This window comes from Gasterosteus aculeatus, chromosome 4, assembly GCF_964276395.1.
Source record: "Gasterosteus aculeatus chromosome 4, fGasAcu3.hap1.1, whole genome shotgun sequence".
Classification (NCBI taxonomy): domain Eukaryota; kingdom Metazoa; phylum Chordata; class Actinopteri; order Perciformes; family Gasterosteidae; genus Gasterosteus; species Gasterosteus aculeatus.
The window spans coordinates 7,898,336-7,914,876 of NC_135691.1; the positions used below are offsets into that span (position 1 = coordinate 7,898,336).

Consider the following 16,541-nt stretch of genomic DNA (forward strand, 5'->3'; position numbering starts at 1 on the left):
TGGGAAGATTAGACTTCACAATAGCTGCTTTTACTTTTGGTAATAATACTTGCTTTTAATTAGGCAGTATGGTATGTTTCCTTAAGGATCTTAAGCTAAGGGGTATGCTAACATGCATAGATCACACCACATAGAACCCGCCGAGTTTAGGTATGCCCCTCCAATCCTGAGTCTGAATTAACAAAAATCCAAAGTATTGGTAAGAGCCAGAGTTAACGGATCTTGTTTCTTTACTTTGGGAGTCCCAAGTGAGGCAGGTAATACCCGCAAATCAATTTAAAACATCTGAAGAACAACGGTTACATAAATCTGCTGTTTGTTTTATAGTCTGATCAGCTATTTGTTCAGCTGCAAATGCATTTCAAAGGTTTTTGAACCTGCTGCTGCTCATGCAAGAGCGTTAAGGCAATGTTGATCCTTTTCTTAATTAATCGGTAATTAGCCAATAAGAGACACTGTGTGGTCTCGCTCAGCTAAACACACTGACACTCCTTCTTCACGCTAGTCGGATTGTTGCTGAGCTGAAGGCTTCTGACAACGTTCTCTTCGCCTCAGTCGTTCAGCTGACTACAGCAGCTTGCATAACAGACACTGGATTCTCCCGATGTCATTACTGACATGTGAACTAACCACAGAACCACATATTTTCTGCATTTTGAAAGTAAGGACAATATTTTGGCCCGGGGAGGGGTTTACTGTTGGCCGAGCAGCCGGACTGTGACATTTACGCTTGTGTTGTTTTGCTGGTGGTTATTGAGCCGGGTGACATAGAGAATCTCACTTATGTGCAGTATGAGGAGGTGAGGAGGGATGAGATTTGTTTGCCTGTGTGTTGTTTTTATTGTTGTATTTCCTCGCGTCTCATGCAGTTTTATTGGCAGCTAAATGAAAAAGATTTTGGCCAAACACTTTTTCATCTTCTATTGACAAATAGACCAACAATTAGATTTTGGATCCTGAGGTACTTTATGACTTTGGTGATTAGCTGACATTACATATAGTAAAGTCAGACAATTTGAATAGCGCTTTTTAAAGGATTTACAAGGAATATTTGATTTATTAGAAACTTCAGTGACGTGTCAGTAACAACCTGAGAAGGAATTCAATAAACAGCGTGAAGCAAATGATTAATAGAAAGAGAGGACGAAATGAGTGAGTTAATGGCAGAGTGAAAGACAGTTAGAAAGAGAGAGAGAGCATGTTGTTGAATCTAGATTCATCTCAAATCTGCGGCTGCTTGAGCATGCTGGGAAACATCTGTTCCGCTGCATCCCAGGGGCTCTTTCCTGTCGCTTTTGTCTATCACAGAACTTGGGTACTTTGATTTCTATGTCAATGTTGGTTTTATGTCCCTTGTTGCAGGTCATCACTGCAAATTATTCTGATCGGGGAACGATTTTTCTGTATTTCGTGTCATATCTGAATGACTCAGGTTGTACCGGCAGCGTAGGGAAATTATAGGAAACAGTAGAAATGCAAACAAGCAACTCAGGTATTTGTGGAGCGTCCTTGTTTTAACTCTAGAGTGGTGGGTTTGTTATGGTCTAATGACCTGCTATATTTACAATTAGAGTAATCACATGTTTACTTTTTAATTCATTTTATGTAAATCCATGGCTTCCCGTGTGGCATAAACACAACGGGCTGCTTGGTGGCTTATGTTTCTGGTTTGGACAGCATCTTTAAATAGTGAAAAACTGTCCGGACGATTTCCCATTTGTTACAAACCCCGGCCAAGAAACTGCGACATTGCCTCCTGTGAAACTGCAAAATATCCCATTGTACACTTTGGTTTTGTGTGGATCACCACATAAACCATATGTAATTAGTTAGTATAAGGGTGCTGGTAGGTGGATTTACTTTATTCGCCTGCCGATGGCTTCGCCGTACGCAAAGCTTCGATGAGAGGAGTCGAAAGTCACGTATACAAACCATTCATAGCGAACTAATACGTAGGTCAACACACATTCAAGCTGCAATTAAACGCTGAATTGTAAAATGTAACCGTTAGTGTGATAAAAAGTTGTGATCTGACTCAAATAATAAGTAATAGGATTGAAGACAAACGGTTTGTCGTTGTCTGATGATGCAGTTTGTCTCCAGGGAGCTGAATAGAAACTGTCACAGTACACTTATATAATGTTTGGTACCTCACCGCCGTTGGCCTAGTTTTCCTGTCAAGAGACCTTTTTTGAATTGTCAGGCATGCATCATGAATCAGACAAAAAAACACCATAAAGACTGTGAAAAAATATAGGAAACTCATAACAGCGCTTCACTTGATCAGCATTTAAATCCCCCCCCCCCTCTCTCCCATTCCAGTTCATTGAGTGAGACTCATTTAGTGAGACTCACGGAGACAGACGTTGTCATTGAAGTGTCCCAGGAAGCGATCACAGTCTTCCCTCCGGCTCCCGCTGGCCGAGCAGGAGCACCACGGAGCCACGCTGGACGTCGAGTTGTCCCCATAGTTGGGAGTTATTGTGCTTCCTGTGGAGAGAGCACACCGGGCCTCAATCACTATTATAAATTATGAATATATATATATTCATTTTCCTTTTGAGTTGTTGCACTGAAGGGCTCTGCGATCGGAAACATTAATGGACACTGTATTTCCGATACTGATGCACAGGGTTAATATAATAATAACAATACCATAGTATTGATCTACCAGACTCGCACTGTGCACCGACCCGTCTGATACAATAAAGATATTCCGGCAAATACTCCAGTTTTCTTTTTTCTAGGTCATAGTCATGGTCTCTGGTGTTGCGATCTGTTTGTCTCCTTCACCATTCTGGAAGTGTGGTTTTCATGTGCTTTAATACATACAAGACAGGAATGAAAATGCTGTGTGTGTTTGTGCAGAGGGGCACCAATCGAGGTTTTTGTGAAATGCATCCTGTCAGCCTCTCTCTCCGGAGTGGGAAAAAGAAGTCGATGTTCTTTTCCGGATTGTTATAAAACAAATTAAACACAGCCTGCATTGTGTACGCAGCCTTTGTTTTTCTGTCTTGAGATATTTTTAATTTTCAAAACCGTGCTGAACTTTTGTCCTTTGCTTTAAAATTAGAAGTTTAATTCTACTCTCCCACTCACTCTTCAACTGTTTTTTCTTTATTAATTCTCCCTTTCGCTGGCTCTCACCCATTCCAGCCTGCCTGCTGCTGCTGCACAATTTCCCATTTCCTTCTCGAACACAGCATATGGTGCATAACTTCCTTTAGATCTCTCTTTTTTTTCCATCTGTCCGCTTCACTTTCTCTTTCCTCTCTGTGCTTCCGCTCGGTCTATTCCCTCCCAGTTGTGCACCTACCTATGAGGCCTGTGTAGGCGAGGAGACAGGCTCCGTAGTTCCCTTGCTTGCAGCCATTGGCAGACGTTTCGGATGGTTCGCAGTCGTACTGAAACTGTGCCAGGCGAGACCTATGAGCAACGGGTTAGTTAGTTGTTAGCAAGAACACGATTACCACCTGTGTTCTAAATACGGTATTTCTGGTCCGACTTCCATTTAATTAAGAGTCAGCCCCTCTGGCATAAAGAAATATTGTTGGATGTGGTAAAGACTGAAAGTATTGGACTGTAATGCGAAAGTGATAGAAAGAGTAATATGTTTCATCCAGCAGACCTGGGATCATTAGTGAAGCCCTCTGAGTGTAATGGGGCTGTGAGAAATAATGGCCATGACCAGAGATAGAGCAATGAGCGATAACTCTGATCCATCTGGCTCTTTATCTGTGCTAAATATTTAATGTGTTATTTCGACAGGCTCTCTGGGGTGTTCTAGCCAATGGTGGTAGAAAGCTTTGGGGTGAAAAAGCGTGCCGTTTGGTTGATTGGTTGGCTATTTCTTTGGTTGCAATGAGCCATAATATTGAACACCGCCAGTCCAAATATACCTATATCTGTGGAGGACGTGAATACACTGGGACTGGATCAACATGGGCTCTGCTGATTTAGGATATTTTGACAAAACAATTAGTTAATTAAGCCAAACAAAACTGGGGATTATGATCATATTGCAGCAACATGTCCGTAAAAGAAAGTGAAAGTGAAAAATGACATTAGTATTTGTTCAAACGATGATGGGGAGTCTGACTTGTGAAATAAGCCCCAAAGAGCTCCCTCCTTAACCTGCATACGTAGTCCGCGTTGCAGATCCTCATCTGTGTGAGGCAGTTGGGTTTCTCCCCGCTCTCGTAGGAGCAACTGGGCACGATGGTCTGCCTTCGGCGCTCCGCGCAGGCCGTGTCCGTGCAGGGGCAGAAGAGCAGCTCGTGAGTGTAGTCGGCTGGGACGCGGTCGAAAAACCTGCGCAGAGCCTTGTTGCATTTAGGCCGGTTGCACAGGCCGGACTTGGCAGTGGGTTTGATGCAAGCCGAGACATAGTCCGTGCGCAGCTTCTGGCACAAGTCGTCCACGTTGCAGGCCTTGGCCGCATCCAGGCAGCGATTCACAGTTGTCATGCCAACATCCGAGTCTGCGGAGAGAAGTAAGGTCGAAGACAAGCGTGGATATCAGTAGAAAAATAACACCAACAGAGCGAATGGGTTTCGTGTTTAAGTGCGTGCGGGCTTATGTGACCTGTGTTGTGTGCTGTACGGATTATTTATTCAACGTGCTGAGATGTGTCTTGTTTTGATAGAGGTTCAAAACTTGGGATTTGGTGGTTTGGAATTAAATATCAGCTTTAATGTGAAAAGTGTCAGTTAATAAACAATAGTGGCTCATTTTGTGAGGATCAGAATAACCAAGTGATTATCTATACTTAACTGTTAAACTATGTGCCATTTATTTGACAATACAGACTGCTAATGTCCGCTGTAAATCTGTCTCATTCTTCCTCTGACGTTCGGCCCCAGCGGGGGCCCCCAGAAGAGGAGGCACTTTGCCTCTCAGAGAGTAAAACAGAGGCTGATGATTCATGAAATTCACACAAACCGGAGTATCGTTAAAATCGCATCCGATGACGAGTGTAAGCCTCTGTTAATTCATCAGAAACAAAAACATCAAGACAACTTTGTGTTTTTTTAATTGGGTGACAGGATAAAACAGTCCTGATGTTATGAGTGTTTGGTGTGAAAGTGAGCGCCGGTCCTCCGTGTGGCAACTTCTTTTGTGTTCTTGTTGCCTGGGAGAGAAGCAACAGGCCGACCTGTTGCAGCTTCAGGAATGAGTCATCATTTTGTGACATTAATAGGTTGCTACGATGAACAACCAATGTATTTACGCTACACTAATGGAGAAAAGACATATTTTTGTTGCCTTTGCTAATTTTAACCTCTCTATTTTATTTACTATTTACTGCTATGTTATTTGCCTCAATATATACTTGAAACAAATCTACTTATGCGGCCATTTAATTAAAAATGGGTTTGTACATTTTTTATCCGAAAGCTTTGTTTGGGCATTTTTTAATTCTGATGGATTTAATAGTTTTTTTAAGCCAGAGGTTAAACAAAACAGTTAAAGATTTGCAGATATTCGTTTTTTATTATTTACTAGTTTTAGAAAAGTTTCCGCACCAATATTCATGCAAATGAATAATACTGTTCTGGATGTTGGAATCATGTTCTGATAAATGCTAATATTGTCTTATAAACAGAGGCGAAGTGTGTTAGTGGTAGAATAGAACTTCTCCAAAGGGTAAAATTGTAATTTATGAGGTGAAACTTAATGACGGTCATTGAACTTACCAGCTGTAATAGAGGCCAAGCGGACGTAGTCGTAATCCTTGTGCACTGTCTGGTAGGGATAACGCTCCACCAGGTTGAGCCCTGAAAGAATAATAGAAACATTAGTCCGACATTAGCAGCCTCATCTCCAAAACCTGTTTGTAAAAATGTATATGAAAATCTTGAACATACAAATTCGTAGTGATACATACGGAATAAATACGGACTGCAACCGATGACGTCACCCTATTCAAAGTGAATGGGGAGCTGCACCCCGTAAACACACTTTGTGAAGTCTAACGATGTAAAATAAACGTGTTATGATTGCATTTTTAACGAGAAATCAATGTTAACTTGTAAGAATAGAATACTAACCCCTAACCCCCTCAAAAAATCCAACATGGCGGAGAGACGTTCACTCAAGAATCCAACATGGTCCGCCATGTTGTTCACTCAAGGGGCGTGGTTAACCACCGCCAGTTAGTATGTATTGTTACGAATTTGTATGTTCAAGATTTTCGTATACATTTTTACGAACAGGTTTTGGAAATCACTGGACATTAGTGTGGTCACATCACAATTCATTTCAACTACATCAAACAATAAGGATCTCTTTTTCTATTCAACCCCTTGAAACTCCAATCAACTAAATCATTATTATTTACCTTTGGTTCCTTAACCACTGAATGAGAATGGATCGACAGTTTGAGCAGTAAATGCAAGGGCTATTTACTGTGTACTGACCATGAATGATGGACTGATGAAGGCTCCAGTAGATGCTCAAGCAGTTCTTCTCCTTCTTCATGCCCCGTTTGCACTGGCAGCCGTGCAAGGGGCTGGACAGCAGGGCGGACACCGCATTGGCACACTGGCTCCTGGCGCCGGGCCCCAGCTTCACGCTGCCGTTACCGGCCACACACTGCCGCAGAGTCCTCAGACGCGGACTGCAGGTCTCATCGCTCGAGCAGGAGTCTCCGGCCACCAAGCAGTCTCTGCCGGCCAGTACGACCTCCAATAGAGCTGCGAGACAGAGCGTCAGAGATTCAGAGATATACATCATTTGTTTTTTCAACCTTGACTTTATGAACGTAATTTCTATGTGACCTGTCCTGTGAATTTCCCCATTGTGGGACTACAGTGCATCCGGAAAGTATTCACAGCGCTTCACTTTCTCCACATTTTGTTATGTTACAGCCTTATTCCAAAATGGATTAAATTCATTATTTTCCTCAACATTCTACACACAACGACCCATAATGACAAAGTGAAAACTGTTTTTTGCAAATTTTTGCAAATCTGTTAAAAATAAAGAACGAAAACATGGTGAATCGTGTTTCCACTATTCATCCTTGAGATGTTTCTACAGCTTGAGTCCACCTGTGCTAAATTCAGTTGATTGGACATGATTGAGAAAGGCACACACCTGTCTATATAAGGTATCACAGTTGACAGTGCATATCAGAGCATAAACCAAGCCATGAAGTCCAAGGAATTATCTGTAGACCTCCGAGACAGAATTGTATCGAGGCACAGATCTGGCGAAGGGTACAGAAAGATTTCTGCAGCATTGAAAGTCCCAATGAGCACAGTGGCCTCCATCATCCGGAAATGGAAGAAGTTTGGAACCACCAGAACTCTTCCTAGAGTTGGCCGCCCAGCCAGACTGAGCGATCGGGGGAGAAGGGCCTTAGTCAGGGAGGTGACCAGGAACCCGATGGTGACTCTGACAGAGCTCCAGCGTTGTTCTATAAAGAGGGGAGAACCTTCCAGAAGGACAACCATCTTTGCAGCACTCCACAAATCAGGCCTGTTTGATAGAGTGGCCAGACGGAAGCCACTCCTCAGTAAAAAGCACATGACTCATCCTGATGGAAGTTGAGAGGTTCTGCAAAGAAGAATGGGAGAAACTGCCCAGAAATAGGTGTGCCACGCTTGTGGAATCATACCCAAGAAGACTTAAGGCTGTAATTGCTGCCAAAGGTGCTTCAACCAAGTATTGAGCAAAGGCTATGAATACTTATGTACATGTTATGTTTTCGTTCTTTATTTTTAACAGATTTGCAAAAATTTGCAAAAACGTTTTCACTTTGTCATTATGGGTTGTTGTGTGTTGAATGTTGAGGAAAATAATGAATTTAATTCGTTTTGGAATAAGGGTGTATCATAACAAAATGTGGAAAAAGTGAAGCGCTGTGAATACTTTCCGGATGCACTGTAATAAAGGAATATATCTTATCTATCAAAGTATCTTAACCCATGACCACTTTTAGATTGATACTAACTTGGCTGCAGCTCATTACGATGATGAGATGCTTCTCGACCCTCCGTTATCTCACAACTAGGCCCCCGGGCTGAATCTCTGCAACTATTCTTGCTAACTTTAGACTTTGGTTTGAGCTATGAAACTCTTTTATGGTGTTAACTGCATGTGAGTGGCAGACTAATACAAATGCTAAACCATTCTCTCATTTGCTCTGACAGGCTCACAGTATCATTAGTAGCTTTGACCCCTTCAGTTCATCTGCAAGTCTATTCAGTGAGCCAGAGAACTTGAGTATGGCACACGTGTGTGTGTGTGTGTGTGTGTGTGTGTGTGTGTGTGTGTGTGTGTGTGTGTGTGTGTGTGTGTGTGTGTGTGTGTGTGTGTGTGTGTGTGTGTGTCTTGTGCAGAATGTACAGAGAACAATGGAAAAGTCCATTTATTGAACTCGATCCTGGTGAGCCAACGTTAACAGCCGGTGAGATGGGAGCTTGTGCCTCGATGGCGGAATAGTACTTTTCGTAAACATTTGAGATGAAGATAACAGTGAAATGTATGTTGTGTTTTGTACTGGTAGTTGTAAGTAAAGTAGTGGAAATACATTATGAGTTCATTGTATTATATGTAATTAACTGCACTGGCTTTCATATCCTGCCGTGTGTCTTGAATTTGAGTCGAGTTGTCCCGGGCAACGTTTGTTTGGGGGCACAAAGCTCGGGTGCACACACTCGTAGAGACAGAAATGTGATTACGTTGAAGCAACAAAAGAACTGGGTTGAGTTGGAGAAAGATTTCTGTAACAACAGAGAACAGGAAGTGTCCTGCTGAATGATAAAAAAAAAGACTCAGCTGGTAATGATGATGTGCAGCGATACGAGCTCTTACAAAAAGATAATTATATGCATGAAGATGTAGACCCGAGGCGCAATAATGACAACAATTAGCAGTGTAACTTTTTCATTGCAAAGATTTTTGTCGTAGAGCCCTGCTAGAGGTAATTGCTGCGGAGAGGAATTTTTAAAAAGAGCTGCCACTCTTTACAGTCTTTCTGTCTCTCTTGTAGTTTGTTTTGTAGTATACATTCACTGAAAAGACATTTTCTTTTTCAGCCCTGCTGTGAAGTATCATAAAACCAACTGGTGCTATTGATATTCAAGAGTGGTCTTTAGGCTTTAAAGCATCTTTGCTGTTTTTACATTAGTTTTCTCTGGCTATTCTACTGAGAATATTCCTAAATATCACCCGCAATAAGCCATTAAGACCCCTCTGATTCAAACGCTTTAAACTAATATCACCTCAGTTTTCCACCGTGATGTGCTCTTTATGTTGATTCAAAAATATCCATTTCATGCTGCTTACATCCGCTTACACTCAAGATATTTCTTTACTCAAACCGCACCGGTGAATTGCGTCTCCCTCACATGAGGAGATATTGAAGCTATCATCGTCAATGCCAGCTACGTGCATCCAACGCAGACGTGGGAAATAAATAAATAAACCAACAGCAATGTCTGACCCAAGGCCAGATGGTCGGTCGTAGATTCGAGGCAAAGTTCCCAGGTCCGTCCTGCTATGTGTGGCAGTTTGTGCTGCCTGGGCAGAAGCTGGAATAGACACCATACATCATGAATGCAAATGAGCAGCTTGATTTGACATTTCCAATAAGACTGTCTCTATGTACCAGTGGGTTTAGCCAATTAACCATGTCAGTAATCAATGTGTTCCGAGGCACGGTTAAGTCCTCAGCTTCCCTGCCACATAAATCACTGGCAGATTAGCTGATCAGTTACCCTTGCACGCCGACTTAATGGTCCACTTCAGGGGAGACAAAATGGAAAATTAAACTTAATGAAGTCGAATGGAATGTAACCCTAACTCCTCTACACCTACAAAGCAGTGGGAAATTGTAATTTATTGGTGCACTTAATAGGTATCACCTCTTTTTCAGTGCTCTTGAAAGCTGCAAAATTCAGCAGTTTGATTGCCGCTCATTGGCTCCCAACTTGGCAAGATGGTGACTAATCCCCAACGGTGCAATCGGCCTGATGGAGCTAAAAGTGTTAAGCCGTTATGTTGATTGTTTGATTTAAACTAGCACCCTCCTTTTAAATCACCTTTAGAATCTAAACACTTCTGAATTTCTACATCTCAAAAGATATATATTTGGTCATGGGTGTTATACTTCTAACGCTAGTTGGCTTCCTTCATTTCATTTTGCCACCAAATTGCCAAATTTGCCACTGATGCTTTCTAGGCTTATGAAGCAATATACACAGTCAAATAAGCTTTAAAAAAAATCTCCCTTTCTGAATTTGTATTCTTTTGAAATATTAACATGAGTCAAAAAAAGGTGCTATAAGACAGCAAAGACCTTTTTAGAATGGTAAATGTGCTTCAGTATTTTAATTCACTTAAAAGTCATTAAATGTAAAGGGTTAGGAGTCGCGCACTTAAAGAAAATCCAAGTGAATTCTTATTGCTCTCCTGCTGGTCACATTAAGATCCTGAATTATAACACTTTTCCCTTGAGAGAAAAGGGAAGTTCATGATATTGGGAAAGCAAAGTTATCCCTTTGTGTCCTATTCACGTTGTGTGCTTTACAAGTGACAATCTACAAAAGCTCTATATTTATATGAATGGTAGGATTAAAAGGAAACAGTTCTACCAGTGTCATTTTAGCAGAGATTTAGCCTATCATTTTATAAGACAAATGGTTGTTGTCTGATACTCTGAATAAGACAACATTGTTTGCTTTTTAGGGGACAAAATTAGATTTTTCAGATATCAAAGCAGAGAAGATTGAATTTGGAAAACCGAGAAGGAAAATACTCTTCAAACTCTACAATCTTCATTAAATATAAAGCATTGTCAGCTTCATATTAAACATCAAACAAAAAGTGCACAAAGACCTAGAAAAGCCCAGTAATTTAACTTCAAAGTAGTGAAAGGAGAAACACTTCAATCATACAATGTTACACACAAAAACTATTTTTCTTTCTAAATCAGTTAATCCTCGTCCAACGATGGGTATTTTGAACCTGTACGAAGAGAAATTGGCATATATGCCATATTCATTTTTTATCTTGAACACAGAAGACAGAAACAGTTGTCACATCATTAAAGAATCTCAGCAACAACAGCTTAACGATGCGTACATTAAAGGATATTATGGGCAATGATTGGATATGAAGTTGTCAGAAAAGACTACAATCAGGATCATTACACACAGGGATCTAAAATAGCATCTGCCACCAAATACAGTCAAATGTTGGCTTTTGCAGATTTGAAAAAAAATCTTTCAATTCACCTGTCTCGATGGAAGATCCTATTTCTTTACCTTTTATAATAAGAAAATTGTGTAAAAAACACTTCTTTAATTACATATAGTCGAGACATCTAGGTGGCATGCTGTGTTCCACGTTTCTTCCATCTGGCTCCGTCGTCTCAGTGGCAGAAAAAACTATTGAGACTGCACGACCACAATTACACACGTCTTAAAGTATGAGATATACAGTGCTGAAATCACAAGGCAGGAAACACAATCTAAAGCAGGTGGTCACAGTTTGAGTAAAAAAGACTAAAATCTCTCGTGATGACCTCATGACGCAGATGAATTACACACTTATCTATCTTTTCATAAGGCCAAATATATTACCTTCAAATCATCATCCTGATTTTGACACTATTTAGGACTGATTTCTATCATATTTGTCTCTCAGAGCTTCTTCTACCGCTAATTCCAACCCGACTGCTGCCGCTTTAGAATTAAAACTGGTCTTTTCCGTCTTGCAGGGAGTAATCGAAGAAGGTTACCACCGGTAACTATACGGCTTTAGCCACATCAAACATTACTGATTACTGAATTTTAAAGATTCCAACTTTGATTCAGACGTGACGATGCAGAGAACCCTACAGAACCACAGTCAGGTGTTTTTAAGACTTGGTACTAAAATGTATTAACACAGGGGTGTTTTCTTTTCAAAAGTGCATCTCTCTCTCCTCCTTTTTTTTGTGTGTCTGTTGTAATGCTTGAATTTCACATTCTCTCCGTGCAGTTTGAAAAGCCCCCACAAACATACAAATTGATCCCATAATGCAAAAGGCCGCCGTCTGGAGGGAGCGAATTGTAAACAAAGGATTACATGTGAGCACACCGGAGATGGATGTTGGTTGTTGACTCGAACCGCTGCTTCACCTGAGCACCTCTGTCCGTGTGTGTGAGTATGTTCTCATTGTGTTTGTCCCTTTTTGAAAACCCGTTTAAGCTTTAGTTTGTAAATGACAACGTTTCCAAAGGCGGTGCAGGTGGGCGGTTAAGGAGTTTGGGATTTGAAGGAGCACGAACTAATTCACGACATTAATCAGTCTCTTATCGGCGACAGCTTTGACGGGACTTTGGCGTCGGGGTTCAGTTAAAGGAGCATTCAGAAAAAACGATGATTCATTGTTGCACTTTAGTTCTCGTCCAATTCTGGTTGAAACAGACTTGTTGAAGAGAAGTAAATATAAAGGTATACAGACAGACCATTTGTGGCAGGTTTTGAGAGTTTTTCCTGCATAATATATTCTTATAGCACATTATGATATCAACACGATATCTAGTCTCATAACACGATATCAACATAAATAGCAGGACCGGAAACTAATAAAGTAGTAGATTGAATCAAACTTACAATATGAAGTGTTTTCACCTGTAGTACATTACCAACGGCCCATTTCTAAACTCCTAATTGATTTTGTCTGCAAACTCCATTCCCTGTTATTATGGCCTTCTCCATTAGCTTACATAATTGTATTTCATTTGTTTGTGAAGCACTTTGTGAACTCATTTCAACTGGAGTGCAATAGACTAAACTCCCATCATCCAATCAGCATCATTTGGTGTTTGATGATGATCGCTGTCTGATGATTTACAGGTGCATGTAAGATGAATTAAGCTATTGAATTAATGACACAGCAGCTGTGTGTATCTGAGGATCACTGCTCTGGTGCTTCAGGAGACGGATCCTCCACAACCGGTTTTTCCCTTTGCCCTTTCTTTCTCAGTGGAGGACACAAATGTAGCCGCCTACTACAGGGGAGGGACATGAAATTAAATCCCCTTCTACAACCAATGATTCGGAGTGATAGACCTGAAAAACAGATGTCGCACTGAGGAAAACACAAAACTCAACCTAACCCGAAAAGAGGCACACTGAAAACCGCGGCCGTTACGCCGCAGTTCGCCTTTCTCCGTTGTTGTTGCTGAAGTGAAACAGAAGCACACGCACGCGTATGTGCGAGTTCTGCAGAAGCCTAATTGCTCCTCAGGTGGTTTCGAAAAGGTCTCTGATGCTCCCGTGCAACGGTTGGTTCCCTGTTCTTGTGCCACAAGAAATGCCGAAGGACAAAGACTCGGTGGAAATAGACCTACTGCTGCTCAACACAGTTCCAGGTAGCAACAACACGGACAAAATCTTTCTCCCAACTGAGGGGGAAAATGCACACGCAGTAGACAAGGTATTTGCATCGGTGTGATTGAGAGTCTTTAGATTCAAGTAAGTCGATAAACAATGCTTAGTGGGCTGGATAAAAAAGGGAAAATCTCCACGCTAGAACACTAAAACAGCAAGAAAAGTCAGTTTCCATACGAAAAATGTGTGTTTTCACACAGCCAAACGCACAATTGTGTTGATCTAATTTATATTAAAAAGTTAGTCTTTCTTTTTCTTTCTAAATTCTAAATTCTTAATTCACAGATTGTTTTATCTTGATTGTTAAAATGTCAAGAAGGCAATAAGAACAATAACAAAAATAATCAGTGAAATAATCAAAATAATTATGGAAAACGCATCTGTATGTTGTCATAAAAGTTCAATTGAATAAATTGGCCCTAATTTTAAAAAGTCTCTCTCTCTCTCTCTCTTTGTGTGCGTGTGCATGCGCAGGCCAATTTGTATTGTCGGAGGCCCGTCAAGTTCAGTCTCAATGTCACACAACGAGTACAGCTTTATCTTCACTTGGAAATGGTGACACTGTGAGTGCCTCGGCTATCGGTGTGTAATGGCCGCAATTAACTTATCAGCATATCGTCCTCTGCTGGCAGAGAATGACACATCGTGTTCTTCTCCCAGCGCGAATGTGCCGACTGGCTCTGTGCGCCGCCCAGCAGGGCCGGTTTTACCGCCCAGTTCGGCAGACGAGCGAAACACAAGGTCTCAGATACAGAAGCGAAGGACGACGGAGTTCCTCGTGGCCCTTTTTCTCAGCGCTCACGCGAAGGAGAAGGAGAACGTTTTGGGGAACAGTAGCAGTGTTGCCTTTAAGTGATTAAGTGTTATCCTTCTGTCGGGTCGGATGTTGTGGCAAGACCGCATTACCGGCCAGCTGCTGCTGTCGCTCACGAGTCATTACAAGAGTGGAATGACTCGTGAGCGGGGGGGGGGGGCACACATTTCTGTGATGATTGATGGGCACTTGTACTGATGAGAATCTTCACCAGCAGAGTCCTGCGTGTTTGCTCAGACTCCCAGCATGCCTCCAGTCCTTCACAGCCGTCTGTTGCGTTGAAAATATTGCAGACGCAGCCGCGATGAGAGGAGCTCACTCGTGAATCTCGGGCTTTTCAGCTGATTGCCTGCGTGCCCTTGCTGGGATAAAGAGTTGCAACATGGCAATTTTCATAGTTGTTTATTTGTAAATACATCTTTTGCTTTATTTTTACCAATTTGATGCGTCCAGATGGACACGGCACACGTTTGTAATTGGCCTCTTCACACAAGCCACTTCACTCAAGAAGATCAGTGCAGGGAAATTATAATTCACCCAGAGTCAACACTGAGATGACAAAAAGTGAAACGAGGGTCAGCGTGAGCAGATGTTAGCCTATTAAGATCGACTCCGGAGCGCAGGACTCTGTCAATCATGCTTCCACCCGTGGGACTGGCGCAGTGGTCTGCAGTGGCTCCACGGCTTCTTTGGGATTCATTGTTTCAAAGACTCGAATGGAAGGTCACAGAGGGATAAGTGACACCAAAAAGACATGTGACGGTCTAGGTTTACTAAGCAAGCCATTTGTGGATAACTCCTAGCATCCTTTATTGACCCTCGTGTGGGAAAGTGTTCTTTGCATTTAACACTTCCCACACACCTTAAAGGCGCACGGGGAGCAGTCAGGGGTTGGGTGTCTCGCTCAGGGACACCTCAGCACGGGACATGCAGCACGCAGGGATCGAACCATCGACCCTGTGGTTACACTGAGGATAGTGAAGTCTCTTTACATTAGCGTGTCACAAGAGGGATTCATAACGGAGCATGTGGCATTTTCATTCTTTTTACTCACTGTTTGCTCTCTTGGAAAAGGACAAGAGCTTGTTAACATTTACAGGACTATCATTATGATGCGTTCATGCTTTTTCCAATGGGAAATTGAATTTGGAGAGCACAAACTCTGCCGTCATGAAGTGTTTCAATATATTTTATTAAATTGTTTGACGATGTTTTCACAGTAAATATATGAACTTTCTCTCTCTCTCTCTCTCTCTCTCTTTGTGAGACTAACTTCTAAAGCTTGTCCTCTATTCGCTGTTTATCATAAACAGAAACGCAGAGTCTCACTGAAGCGGCTATTCATTACTCAGACCAAAGCCCATTTGACATTTCTGTCAGTTTGTAAAACAAGAGCAAGGCCGTGCAGGAAATGATTGTAATCAGTCACTTCCATTTAACTTCCACTGGCTATACACCATTACAATGTCCCAATTAATTTCATCTCCAAAATGCATCGTTATTCAGTCCAACAGACAGGATTACAGTGAAAGTATAATTGAATAACAAACTTCATTACACATTAAATTATCATGTTTTGTGGTGACAGTGATGATAAAGAACCTAAAACTTGTCACCTAACAGTTTGTTTATCTAGTGACTAAATGTATTTGAAAGAACTGCTCTAACATTGCATACATGCAAAGAAGTAAAACTCCCATTCGACTCTCTGCATAGTTAACGTGAGGTGACTCACGGCTGAAGCTCTTCAAGTCTCCTGGTTGAATTGTGCCGTACAGCAGAGTGGGTCTGCAGCAACTGATCACTTAAACCAATTCAAATAGATTATACAAATAATAGCGACAAACTTTACTATTGATTAATACGGCCTATGATATGATGGTCTATGTTGGGTCAACTGATGCAATTTCTCTGTAGGGGCCGTAAACCGGTTTGTGCCGCTCACATTATAAAAGACAGGAAATGTTCTACTTTGTGTTTGGAGAGGTTTTCTTTCACCATCGCATAAGAAACAATTGTTTGACTTGAACAAATGAACCAATGAACACAAATGCGCTGGAGATGACTAATTTAGGTAAAGCTAATTGCACTAAAATTAGGTTGTTCATAAGAACCTTTGGAATGGGATAATCAGAAAAAGGAAAGCTACTTGGGATACCGGCTGATCGCTGTGGGACGTGAGTTGGATGCTGGCTGTGGTGAAGTGTCTTTTTTCAGTGATTCAACTTTAAATGCTGTAAAAAAGAAGGAGAAAAAAAGAAAAAAAAGCTGTATGTATTTTAGTGTAATTGATAGTGTAGCAGAGGAGCATATGGAGCCTCACTGTAGAATAGCGTCT

The 16,541-nt window shown here is 41.5% G+C and overlaps 1 protein-coding gene across 1 annotated transcript in view; it reads right to left on the bottom strand.

Moving 5' to 3' along the window:
• The window catches only part of gfra4b (GDNF family receptor alpha 4b), a 30,254-nt gene that overhangs the window by 4,546 nt on the left and 9,167 nt on the right, over window positions 1–16,541 (bottom strand). Inside the window, exons 2-6 of the mRNA XM_040175028.2 lie at window positions 6,420–6,695; window positions 5,697–5,777; window positions 4,135–4,480; window positions 3,317–3,426; window positions 2,356–2,490 (exon numbers count right to left, since the gene is read on the bottom strand). Of these exons, the coding sequence (XP_040030962.2) occupies window positions 2,356–2,490; window positions 3,317–3,426; window positions 4,135–4,480; window positions 5,697–5,777; window positions 6,420–6,695 (948 nt within the window). The remainder of the gene's footprint in view (window positions 1–2,355; window positions 2,491–3,316; window positions 3,427–4,134; window positions 4,481–5,696; window positions 5,778–6,419; window positions 6,696–16,541) is intronic.